The sequence below is a fragment of the Taurulus bubalis genome (assembly GCF_910589615.1).
Source record: "Taurulus bubalis genome assembly, chromosome: 20".
Classification (NCBI taxonomy): domain Eukaryota; kingdom Metazoa; phylum Chordata; class Actinopteri; order Perciformes; family Cottidae; genus Taurulus; species Taurulus bubalis.
Genome location: NC_136608.1, coordinates 2433023 through 2456595, shown reverse-complemented (window position 1 = coordinate 2456595; position 23573 = coordinate 2433023). Strand labels below are relative to the sequence as shown.

Genomic DNA, 23573 nt, shown 5'->3' with positions numbered 1-23573 from the left:
TTCCAGTGCTTAAAGTGGACCATGGCTGATCCAAACACAATCAGCAACAAATGCGATTTAATCATGAAGATACATGTGCACCTCGAACTGCAATCTACGTGACATGATTGGAAAAAAAAACACTTTTCAAGATAGCTTATATAAAGTTAAGATGCAACATGATTCGGCAGCAACCTTGAAAAAACTTGAAACTGCTACAAAGGAACCTTCATTCCGTGTGGATGTTGGCGGTCCCTGTGGACAGAAGCGGTAGTGTTTCCGAGCACCAGAACACCTTTCGATACGGTGTGGGTCTCCAGCAGCGTGGTGTCGGTGTCGGCTCCCAGAGAGGACCGGGAAAGCAGCGGGGAGAAGCTCTGCTCCTGGAGGAGGAGGAGGAGGAGGAGATGTTGCTGCTGCCGGGAGCCGGGCTCTCCTCTCTGCCAGAAGCTTCCAACGGCAGGTCGAAGGCAGCAAACTGGTTGCAGCCGTGTAGTCGAGCTGGAGTCTGAGCTGCAGGAGTTTCTGTTGAACCTGCATGCTGGAAAGGGTTTTCGTCTAATTTCGCAGGGAACCGACCCGCTGGCACAGATCACAGGCATTAAGGATGACTTGAAATAGCTAATCTATTCACTCGTGGTCTGGTTTCCTTATGAATTAGTCTCAATGTCACTCTGATGCCTCTATATGAACGACATAACAGGTCAAACATTCCTTGGAGTACCTTCAACGAGGCATTTTAATTTGTGTAACCCTACGATGATCTGTTCCTGACCATAACCACCATCAGACCCAAGGTGATGGACGAAGTTGTGACCACTCAGCACAGAGCTTTTGTCCAGCTCCATCTGAACGCAAATGTGTGTTCCTTTCATTTTTCCGCAAAGATACTGGAATTGCCCCGAACCAATCCCAAGTATCAGCATCGGACCGACTAAACTCCGATGGAATGCCGATCCTTTCTTTACTCAACCCTACTGTGTTTTGTCCTCTTCATCCTGCTATTATTAGTGCTGCTCTCCTTCAGAGCCTCCTCTCTCCTGTCTATACCAGTGAAAACTAGAGGTGCATGAAAAAAATGGAGCTCGGTACAGCTGCTGTTTCAGTGTGTCAGATCCATATTTAATCCACATTTAGGTGAATATAGGTATCGGATTGGACAATATGATCTTGCATTGGGATTATTGGGACGTCACTTGTAGCAACAGTCAAAGTTGGAATCAAATGTGAGTAAGGAGTGAACTTCAGTTAAACACAGCTATGGACTGGATCTGGTTCCAAGAACTAGGCCTCTGATGTAACGACTGGTTGGACAGCTGTTTCACAACGCCCTCCCCCACCCCCCACAGGTTCTCCTAATTAACGGGGAGGAAGTGGACTGAGCGAGGGTGTCCGGGTGAGACGGGGGCAGCACCTGGCTGTGCGTTCACACCTCCACTCACTTCTGCCTCGGAGCACAGCACAGCTGGAGCTCCGAGGCACTGCACAGATATGCTCTCCCTCCATGTCGACACACACACACACACACACACACACACACACACACACACACACACACACACACACACACACACACACACACACCCACACACACACACACACACACACACACACACACACAGTAATCCTCTAATCTTTTCCCATGTACCGTGCGCTCCACTGCTCATAACAAGACACATTTTTCGGAACCATGGCGAAGTATAATTTACTACAAATTGGGTCTCATTTTTGTAGTTTTGCCCATCATCCCCGATAGCCCTCTGCTCCCCAAATGAATTTGGGAGAAATGTCAGCAACTAGCGGTGATAAAGCAAACCCAGACCACACCAAGGTAACGCTGGGCAGCGAGATGTGAACTGTGAGTGGGTTCCAGTCAGACCATCACTAGGCGGCATGGGAAGCAATTATATACACAGTGTGTAACAAAGTGATGGGGTTTCCATCCAAAGACATTATTCTCATATATTATGTCACCAAGTTGCTCTCCAGATATATTTATGTTATTCACACCCCTTCCTAGTTGGAAGGGTGCAACAAAAAGCACGTGGCCGATACCATCACATTCAACCTGGCTAACTTTAGGCATATAGGACTATAAATACAGAGGCAGACAAAACAGTTTGGCTGCCTCTGTATTTAGGTATGGTGATCTTTTTCCCACATTACATCTGTTTTACAAGCTGATCACAAGCCAGCATGACAACTCTGAAGCCCATTGAGTCCACCAGACACTAACAACTCTTGACCGAAAGGCCAATCGCGATCACCATTGGCATATAGTTCAAAAGCGCAATCTATATATTTTCTATACAACATTTGCAGGTGCTTGCCTCATCTTTAAGGTTCTTAATGGGCTTCCACTCCCCGCTCTGGGAACAAGGGCAAACTCAAGAGGGACTGTGTTGAAGCAAGTTTGGGCAAACGGTCTTCTCAGTCAGAGCCGCCCTCGACTTAAACAGTCTCCCTATTGAGTTAAGAGAAAGCACTCATTACCTTTAAACAACAACTAAAGAGAGCTTCAAGCAAACCATGCTCTCACGATTAATCATGCCACTTCCTCTCTGGCACTGCCGTTACAGTCTTGACAAATCTGCTACTTTTGTAATATCTTTTTGTATTTTATTGTCTAGCATCCTATTGTGTTGTGTTGTTCTGTACAATGTGGTCCTATGGTGTTTGCTGTTGAATTGTACTGATCATACCCAGGGCACTAAAATAAAGTCATTATAAAATATCTTATAAAAATGTTGATTAATGTGCACTGTCCCTGCAAAATTAAGAATTTCAACTTTTAACATTAAGTGCTAATAGTGTCTTGGAATATGGAAAAGTTTAACCCGGAAACAAAGTGCTTATTTGGAAAGAAATGCTGAACGAGTGATTGCGAGTGACACTCGTGGAACAGAGGCTAGCTCAGAGAACTTGCTGCCATTACAGAGGGTTTACAGCATAACAACTACTTTACATGTTGATCTTCCCAAAAGCTAACATGTGTGTGCGCTGGTATCTGACGTCATTTGGCTGAACTGACCATTTACATCAACTATCATTGATTGTGTCATTAAGCAGCTCTGTTGTCTTTTTCGTATAGCTTGTGATTTATGGCACCGGACAGACAGACGTGGAATATGATCTTCCTCCATACAGCTGCCACTATCTGAGCCGACCTGTCCTGCCAGCTGCTGTTTATCACATCACTGTTGACATCACCAGTTGAATGTCAACTGCGTTTGATTACATCACCGTTCCACTTCCAACATTTGAATGCTTCTGCGTGCATGTGTGTGTGTGTGTGTCAAACGCGCTTTACAATACCTCAATGTACGCTGAGCTCTATCAATCTCCTCCCAGCAATGCAGCAGCAGCTCACGACAGGGATGTCAAATGAAGACAGATGGCGGGATGGGAGTTGACCCCCTGACCCAAATGATTAGATATGGCCGCTGTAATTGGCCGGCTGTGTTTTCCATCAACAGGCATTACTGGCCACTTTGCAGGCCAGCGCGCCATTAGCGGCCCCGTTATTCCTGGAAGCACCTGGGAGCGCCTGTTCGCTCCAGGTCTCCGCCGCTTTTATCAGCATCCTTCTGTATCGGCGAAGACTCACTCGGCAGTCTAATAAAATTTGCCTTGGATTAGGTGAGAAAAAACAGAGAGTACGTCATCGACTTTTTGCTCCACAATCATGAGGATTGTGTTGATGTATGATCTGTCCATGCGGTTATCTCTCATTTGTCATCTTATCAGATGTTTCTGTCCAGAGCACCTGCATTTTTTTCGGAGACCTCCAGATGAACCCTTCATCCTCCTCATCCTTGGATGCGATGTGCTATATTTTTTATTGCGAGGCTAGAATTTTGTAACATGCAGGCCTCGCTGTGTAGCTTTGCCCCAGAAAGACCAGAAGCAATATGTGCAAAGTCAATTGTGACAATACTGAAAAGGTGGAGCTGATTGAAAACAATGAGGTGTGTAAGTTGTGCTTCTACAAGATCAATAACACAAACGTAATCATCGTTCACATGTTCACTTCACCACTGAGATCCATCATCCTCCAGACTGGCGAGTCACATTTTTCCTATACCTCATTTAGAAATTAGTATATAGCGTCGTGAGGGGCTTTCTTAAAGGGATAGTTTGGATGTTTTCCTCAGTGGGTTGTATGAGGTACTTATGTAGTCAGTGTATTACAGTGGATGGAGATCAACACGCAGTTTGGATCAACAGACAGGAGCAAAGCAATGCCCTGCTGTGAACGGGGGCAGCAGCATTAGTTAGTTTAACTGTACACTATATTGAGAATATTTTGACCACTTTACTTTGCCGTCAGATCGCCCTTTCCAGCGGGAAACTGAAGCCGTTATCCTCACACGAATCCTTTGAGAAAAACAGTATTTTTACCAAGCAGAACCTGTATCGATGTATTCATATTCCTAAAGCATGGAAAACACATTGGAAACAAATATACCCTTGGGCATCTACTCAAAATCTATCCAGAGGCTCCTAAGATAACGAGGGAGGCGAAATATGAATATCTGTTCATCCATCCATCCTCTGCCACTAATGTGGGGGGAAGGCTGCGGTGAAGCTCTCTCCACATGTCTGAGTTCCTCACTCTATCTACAACCTATCGAGGAAACCTTTTGGCCTCTTATATCTGTGATATAATCCGTTCCTAGTCAAAGCTCATGAACATAAGGGAGGTTTAGAACGTAGATTAACTGGTAAATTGAAAGCTTTTCCTTTCGGCTCAGCTCTCCCAGTGGTCCGGTACAATGCTCACATCATTGCTGACGCCACACAGATCTCACGCTGAACTCTTTTTCTTGGGAGCAGTGACTCATACAAACCCGAAAGGAGCAATCCACCGTTTCCCCTAGACTTAAAGGTGCTGACTCTCATCCCATCTTCTTCACTGCAAACTGCCCCTGTGTACTGGAGGTCTCAGTCCGATGAAGCTAACAGAACCACATCATCTGCAAAGAGTAGAGACACAATTCTGACGTCCCCAAACTGGACACTCCCAAGATCACAAACAGGATCTGTAAGAAGGGATAACTGAGTCCAACTCCCACTGAAGCGTGTTTGACTTTGTGCCGAGACAAAGCTCTATCATTGTATAATGACCGGATGGTTCATAGCAACGGCTCCAGTACCCATAATACCACAAGGTTTGCAGATATTTGCAGATTTGGACAAGGATCAGATGCTAAACAAATTGATTGGCCCTCCAAACACAGGAGAGATTGGCGGTATTTCCAGTTGGTACTTTGGTATTTCCCTCATTAAAACCCTCAGTGTTTTCGCAGATATTTCCCTGGAAAATCCTTTTGGCTCAGAGTAAGTGATAGAGATTTGTTTGCAGTTTGTTTAATCTCTGAGAAGAAAACTGCAGAAACACCACAGCAATGAGAGCTGAACACTGACGAAGCTGCCAAAAAAAAGCAACGATGTTCAACTTTTCCCAAAGCTAAATGTTTCTGGGTCGGGCAAAAAAACAGATGTACCTTTTGACAAGATAAGAAAGCTCTACGGTCTTGTTTCTTGGTACATTTTGAAGACATTTTTTACATTTTTTTTACATTTTTTACTTCGATTCTTCTCAACGAGAACATGGTTCGTGTTGACGATCACATGGTTTATTAACGTGCACTTTAGAGGTTCCAGAGAGATGTGACTTGTGTGGCACTGCATTGACAAAACTCTGGCTGCCTCTTGTGCTTTTGTAACGGCTGGGATTCGAGCCCCGGTGACCAAGGGAGACGACCTGTGCTCTCGGCCTCTGCTACACTTCGCCACTACAAATTAGCAGCGACATTGTCCTACCGGGAGCCGAGGTTGGTTCAGCAGGACTTCAGCGGGGGTCACGTCCCAGCGATCACATCCCAGCCACCCAGAACGGTGACACGTGTTCCTCCACTGACCGTGGGTGCTCCCGTGAGGACCGTGTCCTTAAGTTGAGTCGTTTTCTCAAATTAATGTGATTCCGCTCGCCACTGAAATCAGATCTGGCGTTTATGAACGCTGCCCTCTCTGTAGACCTTTCTGCAAGCTGATACTGCCGGCTCGTTATGGAAAAATGTGAACTTTTATCCCTGTGCTGTCAAACGAAGAGTATGTGGGAGGAGCCGTGTATCAGTCAGGCCTGCTTTACTGTGTGTTAGTGTGTGTGTGTGTGTGTGTGTGTGTGTGTGTGTGTGCAGAACAGGGCCAGAGTTGTCTCCCTGTTTATAGAGAGATCCAGCAAAACTCCAACCGGCTGTTGTGAACACTTGTTTACCAGGCTGAGAGTAAAAAATTCAAAGGATTATGATAAGATGAATCACTGAATTCAGTTTCCTGAGTTCAGGGCCGGAAAACTCCATGGGCTTTGGGGGATAAGTGACGGCATTCCTGCTGCAAAAAGCCATCCTAACATTGATATGAATCGTCAAGTCTTTAAATCTCATAAATGTCCAACCAATATTCACTTTATATTGTCTTTATTTTGCCTCATCTCAACATGGATGTGAACAAGGGCTGATTTCTGAGGTACTGAAAGTACGTCAGGTGAGGAAATGCTTAAAAAAAAACTGAAAAAAGTTTTAAAAGTACTTTTTAGAATAAAAGTGTGATTGATTGGCCTGTTGAAGAAAGGGATCCGGAGGGGTGAGTGATCTGGCCGGTTGCCACAGAGCTGTCAGAGGCCTGCAGAAGCAGCCCCGTGTTTACTCGGCATTTGTCACTTACAGGCTAATTGATTGGTTTTCATCAGCGCTGCCTTGAATAGAAGCCTCTTCTCCTCCCGCTCATTATGTGTTTTAACACTCAAGCCTCTGCCAGCACCATTCTCACACACACACACACACACACACACACACACACACACACACACACACAAACACACACTTGCATGTGTATTTGGTTCCCCATGAAGTCCAAGGCTTTTATCTCGGTGCCAAAGCAGCTAATTAAGTATGAAGCAGGTAGATGAAAATGTCACTTTGAACACTGTCATACTGTTCCAAAACACAAGTTTGCAGTGTGCAGTTTGACTTTCTAAGCCAATTATCGGTTGTGTTTGTTGTATTTATATGGATACCAAGCAAAATGACATCACAACTGCAATAGACTGAACGCAACTATATGTTCAGACCATAGACTGTATATAAGCAGTCGTCGTGACATCACCCATTGGTTTGTGGACTGCTGTTTTGAAGCTGTCGCCATTGTTTACAGTGCAGAGACTGTTGGCTAGAGAGACGTGAGAGAGATGAAACAACTGACCGGCTACTTTCTGGCTACAGACCGTCTCTGTTCTGACCAAAGCAGCACGCGACTCGACCGTGTTTGTGCTGACTCACAGCTGTAAGTCATCTTTCTCCACTATGAACATTATTAACACAAAAATCTGCTCCCTACACATGTGCAGTAGAATGCCACTAACTCGATGAAAGCCAATATTCAAACCTGCACTTTTTCCAAAAGAAATTCTGTTTTATTTATTTCATTCAGAAGATTATGTCTTGTTTTTTCACTTGATATGTAGACGTCAAGTTTGTTGCTCTAAGACTGATTTTATTTAAGATAAAGCTTAAAAGCATTCTTATTTAGATATTATTGAAATTATATGTAAATTATCATTTTTGTTATTGTATTTGACAGACCAATTTAGACATATAGACATTAGGCATTTTTGTTTATAACTGGACATCTTTGAATTTCAATTGAATACCCCTACCTTAGAGAAACCTACAAGGACAACAATGAGGTCTCATAGTCCTCAGAGCATCTCTCCAGACTTTTCTGGATGAAGTCCCGAAGTCCTTTGTCATTGATTCAGCACGCTGTGGTTCATACAACATGTGCACCTCGCACCATCCTGAGCGAGCATTCAGGCCCATTTAGAGTCAAATAGACCTTACAGCAGGGGATGCTTCAGGGTGGGGTTACTTGGCTTGACAGGTCTCTGCCACAACCAGAGATGTGTGCGGTGTATCTACGTCACTCCTCCACATTTAAAATATGGTAACGTACGTTCATCGGTTGTGAAAAACAACAACATGGCATTGGCAACGGCCGTAATGCAAGATGGCGATGATGCCGGACCGAAGGCTTCATAACAATCAGTCCACAAACCAATGGGTGACGTCAAGACGACTAGGTGCACTTCTTCAGTCTATGATGTTGGGGGCCGTACCGCCACGTTTGTGCGTTCTGTTTAATTGTAAGCTCGTAACATATGATGAAAGATAGCCTGCCAGCTCGAGGCTGGATTCTAGTTGCAGCTCCTCTTTTACTCTGCGCCACCTGACCTGCTTTACTGAGACAGAGAGAGAGAGAGAGAGGGCCTCTCATGGGGAGGGATGGATGTTGAGGGAGACGGCGCAGGTGGAAGGACGAGAGGGAATAGTGGCAGACAATTACTAGGCCATTGTCTGCCTGGCGTCTGCACCTCCGTCATCAGTCGGCTGCTCTCCTCACTGGCTAGCCGACACACACACACACGAATGCAACCCACCCAACACAGATTCCACCCGTGCACCTCCCTCCCTCTCCCCCATTTGCTTCTCCCATGCTCAGACTCAGTGGAGCAGGTCGGATTCATTGAGGCTCAGGCTTTATATATAGATACAGTGACCTCACGCCAACATCTCCACTTCCTTGTCAGTCTTTGACAGATGATGTCTGGCACCGTGGGGTGGACGTGTCACTCAGGGAAAAACTCACAGGGAGAAAAGAAATTCCCTCCAGTTCTGACATTCACAGGGCCGAGATTTAATTGTTTGTTGGATGTGCAGACAGAGCTTTATATATCGTAATATATTATGATACATGCACACTCGGTTGGGACACTAGCGAGTGGAAATGATTACTAAAGTCTTGTCATTTTATCTAGCTGCACTTTGGGTCTATCGCCAATGGAGACAAAAAAGGTACTGCTTATTTTTTAAAGCTGCATTCATTGGTGGGAAGTTAGACTTGACATACACACAGCCACATACTGTATGTACTTTTCGGGAATCTTAGAACACACTGACATCTTGTTTTATTGTAGCCTGGCTACAAAAATAATGGCAAATCATTTCCAGCAGACATGGAGCGAAATTGTATTTCATTTGGAGTTGTGTTTCTGGCTCGAAGAAAGCTTCATACAGGGTGACCCTGTGCGACACAGTGACCTGCTAGCTTATCTCGATGCTATGTTGTTACAACAGCCGAGATATTTAACATTACGCAACGAGCAAACACACAGCAGCATTCACATCCATGTAGAATCGTGTTTATGGCCACCTGACTAATGTTAGTCCAACATTCATTCACTTTGTAGATCTGTCTTGTCTCCCACCAAACCCTGGTCAAAGTAGCTGAGTCATTAAGCTAGCTTTTCTGTCATTTGGTGCTGGGCAGGTAGTGCATGTTGTTGTTTTTCAATTTGGCCAACTTTGAGGACTGTAGACCCACAGACACAGAGCAAAACACCTTATGTAAAGTTAGGTCTTTTGCAAAGCTAACATATGTTACACGTGCAACTAACAGTATGAATGAGGGCATCACTCCATTAATTATCCCAGTAAGCTGTGCCAGTGAACCAGCAGGCACAATACCAAAGCCCTGGAGTAACAACAGAATTTGTTAATGTCATTAATTACACCTGTAACAAAATGTCTGCTTTGAAAAAGACTCATTATCACCTAATAACGTGAGCTAATGTGACACACGTTAAGACCTAAACATTTTTGCCAGTCAAACTCTCCTTTTAGCTTTTGTATCTCTCAAGTATATACTGTATGTATAAATATACCTAAAAGGTTTTCACATTAACTTTCATGAACTGAAAACCCACGGTGAAAGGGATAAAGTTGCACCATGAAAACACGGACCACACCAAGAGCGGACCTCCCCGTGGTGGCGACCTAACAATCACAAGGTAGCCACGCCCTAAATCATACCCATCCTTATGTTCTATTTTAAAGATAAGGTAATTTACTATCGGGTAAAAAGACTATAGAATTGGACCTCTTTGTGTAACTAGAAGAGTTGACCAAGTTGGTCGGTTTATGGCACTTCTGCATCGGGCCTGAAGGTTGTCTTCTGCTGTCTTTGTTAGCTAGCTATATGCCAACTTTGTCTTTCTGACCTGTGATGCCGGGCAGGTAATGTATGGTGTGTTTATTATATTTATATTAGTATATTGTTTGTCATGTGTTTCCTAAAACATCCTGAAAAGCCTTTACATGTTTTGCCAACTTGGGTACTCTAGAAACTCAAAATAAACTTTTAGCCGAGAGTTTAGCTGAACACAGCCGAACACCAAATGTAGGTCTTTTATACATTTTGACATAACAGGAAAAACAAAACACTAAGTAAAACTAATACTAACGAAGGCCCCTCTCCACTGATTCTCCCAGCAAGCTGTGCTAGTAAACCAGCAGGTACAATACCAGAGCCCTGTGAAATCAACATCTTTATGGAATGCTGTTGTCGTTAATGTCATTAATTACACCTGTGCTATTCCTGCACTATGTCAACGTGTCTGCTGTGAAAAAGACCCATTATCACCTCATAAAATAGCTAATGGGTCTCACATTTGAAATTACAATTCTTGGCAGACACAGAGCAACATTGAATGTAAGTCAAATGTTTCCTGCTCTTTTAACTCTGCTGTGGACTCCACCAGGTGTATGTAAGCTTGGTAGATATTTAACTATTTCACTAGCTAGTTGCAAGAGCAACCTTGAATAGAAGTCAAATGTTTAGTATTCTTTTAGCTCTGGTTTGGTTTCTATCAAGTTTATGTGAGCTACGCTTGCTACATGTCTAGTAAACTGTCTCCACTAATTAATTCCTAACTTTGCGAGTTGCTAACTTTGCTAGTTGCTAACTTTGCTAGTTGCTAACTTTTTCGGCGATTTGCTGCTGGGTCCAACAACCAACAGAAACTAATAGCCTTTGAAGTTGAGAGGTTTAATTTCACAAAATAGGAATTTAACGGGCTGGAAATAATTACTTGTAGTCTGTAAAGCTTCTTTAGTTTTTTTTGGCCACTTGAAGGCAGCTGGCAGACACAAACATGAAAGATTTGTATTATCGTGTTCACAAACAGTTGCACATCAGCAGACAGAGCAACGTTAGCAACTTGGTGTTTCTAGACACGTGATGAATAGAAGTCCAGCATTTACTCTTATCTTAGCTCTGTTTTGGTCCTCCAACTCCTGAGAAAAATGTCTAGTTTATTTATCTACTAAATGTTCCACTTCATTCACTTGCTAGCTACCGTTAGCTGCTACACTTGTGTATCGTTCGGGGCTGGGTCGGAAGCACACAGTGGATACATCAGCCTTTTTTGTTGTTGTTGCTGAACACAGCTGTACGGATATGAATGGTGAGACTGAACCATACTGTAAATGTGCTGAAAAACCAAAACTATGAGAGAACAAAGGCCAAAGAGCTCTGCAAAGCTGCAGAGCCAGATGATAATGTGTGTGGCTTTGTCCATGTGGGCTACCCCTGTCACATCACATGTAGTCCTGGGATTTATGAAAACTTAATTTAGTGGAGCCAAGGACCAACACGTTGACTGTGCAACACCATTTACTGGAAACTAATTTGGTGTCATGAAATGTTTTTAAGTACACAAGAAAAATGTGCAAACTAACACATAATAGCTGCAGAAAAAAAACATGTGGCATTAAGTTCGACTTGTGAATGTTAGTGCACAAAACACACACACACACGCACACACACACACACACACGCACACACACACACACACACACACACACACACACACACACACACACACACACACACACACACACACACACACGTGTTATGTTACAGTTATGTGCACTAACAAATGTTAGTGCACATAACTGTATTCTTCCAGCTGTATTTATACACCTCACTGATTTGTATTAATTTGTCATACATGTGGTGTTATACGTTGCTCCCCAGGCGCTTCTCGGCAGCCCACTGCTCTTGAATTGCTAAGAATGGGTTAAATGCAGAGACCATATGTCATGTATGTATGTAGAAATATGTAATATGACGAACGTAATAAAGTTTAAGTTTAAGTATGGCATTGACATTCTAGAAGTCTGCTCACAGAAACCTGCAGAACCCCTGCATGGCCTGTAAGCAGCATCCCCGCCTCCCCCTGGCGGGACGTGGGGCCATCAGTTAAGGCACCTAATTCACTTGATGAGACGGGGGTATGAACGCTTCCCCCGGCAATTAGAAAACGTGCACGATTGTGAGCGGAAGCAGCGTCCGGTCTGAAGCTGTCGGGGCACCGCTGTCAGATGTCAACGACAGCTCCGGGGCAGGAAGTGGCACCGTCCTCCTCCTCCTCCTCCTCTTCCTCCTCCTCCTCCCTGTGCCTGCCTCTCCCTCTAATCCCTCCGTCACACACGCACCTACACATGCTTTCAACTGTGCTTGGTCACTAAAAGTAAACCTCAGACTGCGCAGAATCAGGGGTCTTTGATGGAAAGGCTCTTTACACAATCACGTCTCGGACTTTTAACGTTTCGGCTCACCCCACCTTGGAGTGTAGCCAACGCTTTTGCCTCGTATGAACCCGTTCAAGTAGCATACCTGAAGACAGAGAGAGATATATGGTGTGATGCGCTACATAAGGATCACATGACATTGGAATACAGACACTAATTGTAATCTGTATTGTGTTCTACCTCTATTTAAAGCACCTGGTGTTGTAAGTGCCAGAGCTAACTTTAGTTGGGAATTCTCTGTCAGCATTTACCTTTTCCTTTTAGATGATACCCCCTACAACCACTCCCTACTTTTACTTGTAATGTTTAGTGCTACTGTAAAAACAGTTGCTGTCATGATATATTCTGTGATTCTGCAGAAGATTTGTCACTTCTGAGGTTTGGGTTTACAAACTTGCGTTTGGGAAACAGTGTAACAAACTGTCTATGAGTTCAAATGAATATATTCTCTTGGTGGCATTATGGGAAATGTAGGATGTGATGCTTTTGGAGCCTGACTCACTGACAACTGACAACTGAAGTTTAAACGCTATTGTAAACAAAAACTACCACTTTAGTTGAAGAGGAAGGCCAAAACAGAGAGAGGATGTGTTTTCAACTGTTGCCAGCGTGTGAATGTAGTCTCAGTCTGCCCATTTAAAGCAATTCAGGCGCCAATTAATCACCTGCTGCTTTTCATTCACCCTCAGTGGTGAACTCCCCTAACCCCCCCTCATAGTCCGTAGTCTTTCCCTTCTCCCTTCATCTCCGCCAGATGAAAAGCAGAACACAGAGGAAGTGCCACATCGAGCTGGCAGCACAGCAAAGTGTCCAAACAACCGCTTTCCCCAAACAGTCGCCCATTCCAGCTCGCCCTAATTGGTTGCAAATGCCTTTTGGGATGAGCCAGAGATGGCCGTGAGCGGTTTGTATACACGAGGCTCGGGCTCTTTCATTCCTGCCATGATTGTTTTTTTCAATAAGAGGAATTCTGGCTGTTCGGACACACATACCACTCACATAAAGCAGTTTTAAAGTCCCCTTTAAGAACATTTTGATGGTTGGTTAACTATTTCATATCACCATATCACATAATTGGATGCAAAGAGCTTTTAATAACCGTCTCTTCTGACACTTGTTGGTACGTGTGGATGAGTGTTCCCTTCCACCTCATTCACGTCGGAGTGGTCCTTCAAGTACAGACACAGGGTTCCTTTCTCAGGGATCAGACAAACAGAATGAAATTGCACTGATGTGTGTTGGCCTGTGTATTTGGCTTCTGGTAAACATGTCTATGTGCAGAATGTGGCATTGATTTGGCTTTTGTCCTGATGGTTTCTAACCAAGTGAAACCCCTCAGATGAAGATCTTTTCATGTTTATGTCTGCCCGCCTTTGGACTTTTCAAAGCTCTCGCACTCTCGAGCCCAAATGGCGAAGTAAACCATCCGAGCGGAAGTGTACGTGGATAGAAGATCTCTGTTGTTTTCTGTGTGCGTGATCACACTTTGCACGTGTGTGCATTAGAGGTTTTTTTCTGAGTGTTTGTATACGCTCAGCGTCCAGGTCTGGGTTATGTCCACATGCAGGATGTGGAGGCTGAGAGCCTCGTCTGTATGTTGGTGTGTGTGTGTCGTCCATTGCCGCTGTGTGCAAGTGTCCTATTCCCGCTCAGAGCCACCGGCCTCCTCCCTCCTGGCCACCGGAGTCACTGACAGTTTTTCCACCGCTTCCTAAAATAAATGTGTACAAAACACACAAAGTCGCACCAGTGTCACACTTGCTGTCACACCCGCCATGTGTCCCAGAAATTCTATCTACGTAGTAGTTGTTTTTTTCCAAACACATGTAAAAGGAACCGTAGCTGCTGCCTGGAGAAACTTGAGCTAGGTGTTTGTCTCCTACTGAAGTTTGGCTGTTGGCAGGAATATAAAGTGCAGGACTTTGCATGTGGTCGGGTTCAGGCTGCTAAAACACAATGCTAAGTGTTTCTGTTAACATACACGCAAGGGAAGGGGTGGAAGCCACTAACAGCGACTTCCTTTTCAAAATATCTTTATTGATTTCACCTGTCAGGCAGACAGACAGATGAGGAACGTGGAACGTTGGCAGACAGCAGCCATGGTGTAAAGAGAGTGGAGGGAGAGAGTGAAGGACGGGGTGAAGAACAGGGTGGAGGGACGGTCGGGTGAAGCGCCACAAGTTGCTTTGTGTTCAACAACCTGACATCGAGTTTGAGACGGTGAGAGAACGAGTCGGTCTGCGGACAGATCTCGGTGCCGGGAACCGAGAATCCCGCGCAGATACCTGCACTGTGTCATCCTCAGTACAGAGGGAGGAGGAGGGGGAGGAGGAGGGGATGGTCTTCCTCGCCGCCTGCCGGATCTCCTGCCGTTCACACGGAGGGGAGGGGGGTGGACTGTTTGCTTAAGTGGCTCGGCATGGCAACCACTTGTGAGCCGCTCTTGTGAAAGCCCTCCGCTGGCTCAGCACGGAGGTGGGGAGGTGCATCCCCAGACGAATAAACACCGGCTGACACTCTCCTCTCCCTCCCCCACCAGACTGCCCCCTTCCCGAGTAAGGTCATGCAGGCGGCTTGATAACTTCACAGGCATCCAAAGTTAAAAGTAAAGCATTAGAACAAACCTAACATCATCATCATCGTCATCATCATCATCGGTGTGGCTGCAGTAACCTGCTGCTCCGCTCTGACTGATGTGCAGACATCAGGAACGCCTGCGGTCTTGAAAGCATCACGGGGCGCTCACCTGGACCCATGCTGCTGACTCATCGCTCACCTGGACGCATGCTGCTGACTCATCGCTCACCTGGACGCATGCTGCCGACTCATCGCTCACCTAGACACATGCTGCCGACTCATCGCTCACCTGGATGCATGCTGCCGACTCATCGCTCACCTGGACGCATGCTGCCGACTCATCGCTCACCTGGACCCATGCTGCCGACTCATCGCTCACCTGGATGCATGCTGCCGACTCATCGCTCACCTGGATGCATGCTGCAGACTCATCGCTCACCTGGACCCATGCTGCCGACTCATCGCTCACCTGGACGCATGCTGCCGACTCATCGCTCACCTGGACACATGCTGCAGACTCATCGCTCACCTGGACCCATGCTGCAGACTCATCGCTCACCTGGATGCATGCTGCCGACTCATCGCTCACCTGGACCCATGCTGCCGACTCATCGCTCACCTGGATGCATGCTGCAGACTCATCGCTCACCTGGATGCATGCTGCAGACTCATCGCTCACCTGGACGCATGCTGCAGACTCATCGCTCACCTGGACGCATGCTGCCGACTCATCGCTCACCTGGACCCATGCTGCAGACTCATCGCTCACCTGGACGCATGCTGCCGACTCATCGCTCACCTGGACACATGCTGCCGACTCATCGCTCACCTGGACGCATGCTGCAGACTCATCGCTCACCTGGACGCATGCTGCCGACTCATCGCTCACCTGGACGCATGCTGCCGACTCATCGCTCACCTGGACCCATGCTGCAGACTCATCGCTCACCTGGACGCATGCTGCCGACTCATCGCTCACCTGGACACATGCTGCCGACTCATCGCTCACCTGGACGCATGCTGCAGACTCATCGCTCACCTGGACGCATGCTGCCGACTCATCGCTCACCTGGACCCATGCTGCCGACTCATCGCTCACCTGGACGCATGCTGCCGACGAGGGCATGCGCCACAGAATGAACTGCAATGTTAAATGTCTTGAAAAATCAGAATGAAATCAGTTATTTCCTGTTTAAATCCCTATGAATAAGTGTTGATTTTGAGTTTATTCAGGGGTTATTATTGTTATTTGTTTCCATACATTTTGCCTCGCTGTTTAAAAACAAAACTCCAAATTCCACCAAAAATGCATTAAAGGCAGGGTTGGTAATCTTTTTTCTGATTTTTTTTTTTTAAATGTTCTTTCCATCCCAAGACAATCAATAAACCAAATGCTCTAACATAAACAAATAAACACTGTTTGTGATGATTGGACGAGCTTCCGGCCCGCCCTCCTTACTCATCACCAGAGTCTTCCACAAGCGTCTATCTTAACATGTGTAAGTGTAACAGCAGCCATGTTGGTTGTTTTCTGTTACGTTTGAAAAGCTAGCGGACACTTGCTGGTTTCTCAAGATGACCAACCTTCTAAATACAAAACATATTCCATGTGTCCGCTGATTGACAGGAAGGACACTCAATAACTCGTAAACCAACTGGAGTCATTCAAGTGTCAGTAACACCACCGCCTCTCTCTTTCAGACATGGACGAGTGTGAGAACGACTACAACGGGGGCTGTGTCCATGAATGCATCAACATACCTGGAAACTACAGGTGCACCTGCTACGATGGATTCATGCTGGCCCACGACGGACACAACTGCCAGGGTAAGACACATCCCTCCTCTTTGTGTAACAGGGCTGATGGACTGGACGATCGAATGATGGATGGGCTAAATGACTAAAGGGACTATTTACAAAATAGTCCCTTTAGTACTACACAACTTTATTTTTCTTCCACCTTAGAGGAGATTAAGATAAAATCACACCTTTCAAAGTGAAGCGAAACAAAAAACAAACGCTATTTTTCTTCTTCTTTTTTTCCCCGTAAATTTACGTCAGAGAATGTATAAGTTTACATCCATCTAAGGTTTTTATTCTCTAAATATGAACCCCTGTCCCAGCTCCCACGTGTTGGAGAAGGCTGCTGTGTGTCTCAATGTTTATCTACATGTGTATCCCTGAGTGTTTTTAGGTGTGTGCATCCATCTGAATCAGTACATGATTGAATATGTCTGTCTGAGCTGAGAGAGTATGTTTAAGGGTGCGTGTGTGTGTGTGTGTGTGCGTGTGTGTGTGCGTGTGTGTGTGTATGTGTGTGTGTGTGTGTGTGTGTGATTGGGGCTCAGCTTGCCTTTTCTCCAGAGAGTCCCTCTGTCATCCTTTTGGAGGCTTTCCATGATCTCTGCTGTTTTGCTGCTTGTTTCTCTGCTGTTGGGAGGCGGTCGGGGTTGAAGAGTTCTTACAGATATCTGGCTGTGCTTCACCACTGACAGATCCAGCCCCATTTAGCCCCGCTGCTGCGTTATTGACTTAGCGTCAGTCAGAGTAATGCTTTTCTTCCTCCTTTTGCAACACGCAGTCCTGCACAAGATGTGCTCGAACACATCTCATCCTGTCAGTCTCCCTCCCTGCCGACTGACGAGAGCAAAAGATCCCAAACATAAAAAGAAGCGTGTGGTTTTGGACGCCCCGTGTGACTCGTGTTTTGGCATTCGTAAGTGTTGCAGCCTCATTCTTTGAGCCTTTTGGAGAGATGGAGTGAGAGACGGGGCGCTAATAGCAGCAGCCGGCGGCGCGGAGTAAAGCTGCCGAGTTGTGGATTCCCCTCCCGGGGGATGAATATCAGACATCTGATATAAAGCAGAGTTAAAGACGCCCTGCCGTCAGAATTCAGAAGTTCCTCCACGCACAAACACTATTTTAAAACTCCATCCCCGGTCCGAGGCTCCAGCTCGCCTCGGTGCTTTCTACTGGAGGATTGAGAGGCTGCACTATGTCTGCAGAAGGTAAACTGTCCCGCACTAATTTGCTGTTCCTTTTGTGAAAGGAATAGAGATACCAGACAACGTGTCTCTATACCGACGGACTACAGATCCTAGAGACGTCATTCTGCTCCCTGGCTGACGAGTGCGACGCACACATGGGGAGTCACTGAGAGAAACGGCTGAAACGGAATTGTTATTTATTACTAAAATAATAAGTCATGCACCAGCAACTTACAGTTGAAGTTTAAACCTTTTTAATGCGCCAACAAATTGGTTAAATATATAATGTACGTTATATCTAAACATGTTGGAAGTAGCTATGGAGCGAGCCGGTGAGAGCTGCACATGCTCAGTACCGATTGGGCACTCGGGAGAAAATGGCGGCGGGTAAAGACAAAGTTTATGATCTGAAGTGGCAGAAAGCATTTCAGTTATCCTGTAAACAGGAGTTCAGGGAGGCGGTGCTAGAGGATGAATTTACTTAAAGGAAGATTAAACATGGCATTTAACATTGGCCTCTGTTGTAATTTGGTAGCCGCCAATAAATACAACTGTTTGTACAGGGACAAGTAGATCTATGAATGCACCGCGGCATCGCTCATGCAGGCTGTGAGTTTGGGTGCGAGTGACCTCGTTGTTAACGATATCAACCCTGTGTGCAAAGCAGAGACTGTTACAGTGTAGATATCGGCACTGTAGGCGTGTCAACATTGATGGTTATAAAGCCAGCATCTAGTGGTCAGTAGAGGAACTGCAGTTACAGATATTGCCAACTATAAAAAGAAGCTATGGTCTTAAGGAAACGGACACTTGCCAGTTGTCCATGTCGGAGCAGCGGGTTGTCTCTGTAGTTGTGTCATCACAAGGTTTGTGTTGCCTATTTCCTGTCTGTTAGCGGGCCCCACTGTCTACAGCCGTTAGCTCGCTGGTTAGCCGCCGCATCGCTCGTTGTGTTGTGGTGAGCTGGAAGAGGACGTGGAAGCGAGGCTGGCGGGATTCCACCACACGTGTTCGTGCCGCTAATTCAAACGATTCCAGTCTGCTCTTTACGGCCCGGCGAGAGGAAGCCAGCCCACGACTTCAACCCGGAGACGGGCTTTATTGGATGCGGCCTTAATGAACCGCGGTTGATTAAAAGCGGGTTACCGAGTTCAAACGAGGCGGTAAAGCATGAAATCAGACACAAGGTCCGTGTGATCGCAGCTTAAGAGGCCATGTCTTATTTATACTCGGCTTTCTCTTCATGTGGCGGCTTTTCTTTTTACTCTTGGTTCCTTCTCCTCTCCCCGCTCTGTATTTCCTATCATTCCTTACCATCTTTTTTGTCTCCCCTCTTTGTTTTCTCATTTCCTCCTTCAACCCGTTCATCATATACTTTCCTCCATTTCTTCACTGTTCTGTTCGTCTTTTTCTCTTTTTTCTCTTTTTTCTTATTCCAACAATTCATTTATATATTTCCTTCATTCTCATTTCCTTTATTTGCTTTCTTCTGCTCTTGCTTCTTTCATTCACTGTCTCCTCTCTCCTCTCTTGATTCCTTTCCTCTCGTCTCCGTTGTCCTCTACTCTTCTCTCTCATATCCTCTCTTGTTTCCTCTCCTCCCTTTTTTCCTTTCCTCTCCTCTCTTGATTCCCTTCATCTCCTCTTATGTCTTCTCTTTTTTCCTCTCTTCTCCTTTCTGGTCTCCTCTCCTCTCATCCTCTCTCCTCTTTTTCTCTCTCAGACGCTCTCTTGTTTTCCTTTCCTCTACTCTCTTGATTCCTTTCATCTTCTCTCCTCCTCTCTTCTCCCCTTATTTCCCTCTCCTCTTTCCTTCTGTCCTTCTCTCAGGTGATGAGGTTCGGCTCTATTTGCTGTCTTTATTGTGGAACGTCTGTGTTAAAACAGACTAATGGAGGAGACACGTTCTTTCTTCATCTTTCTCTCTCTCCCCCTTTCCTCTCTTACTGTCTCCATTTATTTTTCCCATCTACTTGTCTCTTTGTCTCTTTTCTGTCTTTCTTTCCTCCGTCTGTTCCGTTGCACTCGTCCTGTCTGTCTGCTGACCTTGTGCTGGCTTTCATCTAATTACCTTAATCGCTGTCTGCCGTTCTCCCCTCTCCCCTCTTCTCTCGCATCACGTTTTCAATCTGTTAGTCAGACGGCTCACTGAATGCTTTCACTAGACGTGAACCGTCATCAGGTAACGGGAGCAGAGCTGTTCATGGGAACGGTACGAAGACATAACTATTCATGCATTTAATGAGATGTTAGCGCTCCTGGGCTTGTTGACAGTAGCCGTGTTTCCATTCACATATTTTTTATGCATTTTGAAATATCGCATAAGAAGTTCTGTATGGAAACGGCGACATTTGATTAAACCTCCTCAACGCCAAGGAACGCTTCTATGCTCCATCACGGTATTTGTTATACCTTTGTTGAAAAATAGTTGATGTGCTGAATTATGCAAACATGACTAATCAGCTGTTTCTGCTGCCGATGTCTTCTTAAATATTCCCATAAAGTGCGATTGCCCGTCTCTGGACAGCATGAAACATGGCTAATAGTAGTTGACATGAAGGAACAATTAAAAAAACCTTCCTCAAGGCCTCCCTCCATATCTATCTTTTTTAGCACCAATTCCTGACCAAACTACGCTCCGGCTACGTTTATTCGCTCCAAACCAGTTGACGGAAACCCAACAAATTAGCATTTCTCTTTTGCGACAGTTGAAAGTGTCTCGACAAGCTATAGTGAAGAGAAGCAGTTAACATTTCCCTCATCTTGATATTTGCTGTGGTCATTCATGATCCAACTGTAGTTATCCTCCCCTAATCATTGGGTGACCTTCTGACCTTTCCAATATTTTACCGTTTGACTAATGCCTGAAAGCAGCAACACAAAGAACTCTTTCTGTGAACAAACTAAAGTCAACGTGGCAACACAACAATAGCAAATTCCCCGTATTCAAATGTTTACTGAAGTAAAGCTAGTGCTATTAATACGGATGCAGTACTTTTGTATATATATGTTTCATTTTAATCAGCTAAACAATCACTATAAAATGTTTTCAAATATTAATGTAGTGGAGTAAAAAGTACAATATTTCCATGTGAGATGATGAATGTGCAAGTATAAAGTGTACTAATAGTAACAGACCCCTTCAGCTCCACATGGTTGTTAAACCCTCATGTCTGTCATCCCCAGGGTGTGGTCAGCGCCCCTCGGTGTATTCCCCCAGTTGGGACTGAGAATGTGTTCACAGGGGTTTAGATGCTGGTCGTTGCTCATCAGTAGATTCTTGGGTCCTTGCTGGTTAGTTGTTTGCACCAGGCCTCCACTACCTTCTTGGTCTCGCCTTACGGCGTGTTCATTTCAGATTAAACAGAGTTGCTTCCTGAAGTGCGGTCAATATTTCAGAAAACAGACAACAGCAGCCGGTCTGTAAGCAAAGATGTTGACATGACTCATGGTTTTTAATTGAAGCCTGTATCATGTGGCTTACTCGGATGCCTGCAGTATGTCTGCTTTTGCACATGTGGGATATCATATTTTGAAACAAAATACTTGAATTTCACATTTTAAAGCCCATGAAATGAATAAATAACAGCGCTGCTGGCGGAGGTCGGCGCTATCCAGGGGATTATGTTGTATTCCAGGTATGGGTTTAGCAGGATCTATATTTAGGCCACTTTGAGGAGATACAACACTGCAGATTGGGTAAAGCGTTCCTGTGTATTGACTCATGGACAACACATCGTCACCAGCCTCTCGATGCTTTATGTTGACTGTCAACGCTGCCTGCAGAGTGCATGGTAACCGTTTAAACAGGCCTCTGGGAGGCTGACACGTCGGCCTATTGTCAAGCCGCAGTTCAAGCGCCGCTCCAGCCGGTCGCCGCCTCGCCGCCCGTCAACAAGGGCCTCCGTGTTTGTCATAACGTCTCGCTCTCAAGTGTCTCATTCAGCAGGAGATTTACCGTATGAATAAGAGCACACGATCGCACACGCTCCCCTCTCTCCACCCGTCTGTACGCGCGATTAATACTAGCAGCCTGCGGACACCCGGAGACTGAGCGGGTCTCGAGCTGTCATAACACCGCACGGCCGCCCCGTGGCTGCAGAGCAGCCGCCTGAGTTCAAAGATGCAGTCAAATGAAAATCATGTGTCTTCCATGGCTGGTAGGAAAAACGTGAGCTTTCAGACTCATTAATCATGGCTGGGGACATAATGTCAGGTCCTTCCTCAGAAGACCGTGAGCTTTTGGGATGAAGTCGGACGCTGGAGCCGACTCGTGTGGTGTGTAACCGTTCCTAACTCATACTTAAACTGCAGCATCAAAGTGAAACAGCTTCGTCTGAAAACTATTTTTTTTATCCGACTTGTTTGTTTCTCCTTCAAAGTTCACACTCAATTTATTTCCTACTTTTCTCGCACGCTCTGGGCCCGCTCGTGAAACAGTACAAAGACTCTGCGGCTTTTAACAGAGCCGAAGCATGGCATTGAGAAACCTCAGGGCCTTGTGGTGTTCTGAACCAGCCTCGGATGACAAACGACACTTTTAGGAAATTGCAGAGAGTTGTGGTGAGGGGAAGGGGGTTTGGAGGGGGGGGGGAGTTTGCGTGAGCGGACAGGAAGTCACTCCATCATGTCCCAGATGCACTGTGTCAACAAGTTAGGGCACTAATTGATTTAAGATTGCGTAATTGTGCGCTGATTAAAGAGCGGCCCTGTTTTCGGCTCCTTTCTTCCTTTTGATTCTGACTTTATTTATTTGGTTTTGCCGTGGACACAGCTGGGCCCAATGTGTCGATCGCTCGGTTCCCTCTGTGCACGTCCGGTGCGCCTCGCGCAAGTTTATTTTCCTTCTGACGCGTCCGGTTCATTCCGCGGCGAGATCTGAGGGGTGGCGGCGCAGCGGGGAGCCGGCGGCCGCAGCGTGTCACGGAGAGGTCCCGCATGCAGCGGACAGGAGGTGGGAGGGAGCGGGCAGATACACTGAGGCAGAGCTTGAAAAGCTACCCAATCCCACACTGATGAAAGACCCTTGAGTTAAATATCACAGCTTTGCTTGTAATTAGTCCTCCTGTTCATACAGACTCAGTGTAAGTGGGTAGAAAACATGTCAGGGCCGTAAAGTAAGCCTGTGTGTGTGTGTGTGTGTGTGTGTGTGTGTGTGGCCATGGCTCAAAGTCGCTGTATAATACACTTGGCTGAGAACGCAGTGAGGTACAGCACTGTGTGTGCTGGTGGTTCCATCAGCTGATACAAACTGTAAGAAACAGGCAATAAAATGTGTGTTAAAAGTGTGGGTCACCGCAGCCACGCTAGGTCATAAATGGCCGGCCAAAATATGATGCAGGCTGCTGCAGAATGGGAGGTTAGCCGTGGACGGACTCAGAGGCGCACACGTCTGGTGGAGATAACCAATCAACAGAGATTTAGACCAATATCAGAATTGATTAATGTACAAGACAAATAACCTGCTTTCCTCAAAGCCACCAGCCATAGGGCAGGAGTCGGTCGCCTATTTATAGCGGGTTGTCCTGTGTTTCAA

The 23573-nt window shown here is 45.8% G+C and overlaps 1 protein-coding gene across 2 annotated transcripts in view; it reads left to right on the top strand.

Moving 5' to 3' along the window:
• Positions 1-23573, top strand: part of scube1 (signal peptide, CUB domain, EGF-like 1) — a gene marked incomplete at both ends in the record, with an annotated part of 91575 nt that overhangs the window by 4238 nt on the left and 63764 nt on the right. For both annotated transcript variants that reach the window (XM_079235796.1, XM_079235795.1), the window contains one exon: positions 16752-16877. In XM_079235796.1, coding sequence (XP_079091922.1) covers positions 16752-16877 — 126 coding nt within the window. The remainder of the gene's footprint in view (positions 1-16751; positions 16878-23573) is intronic.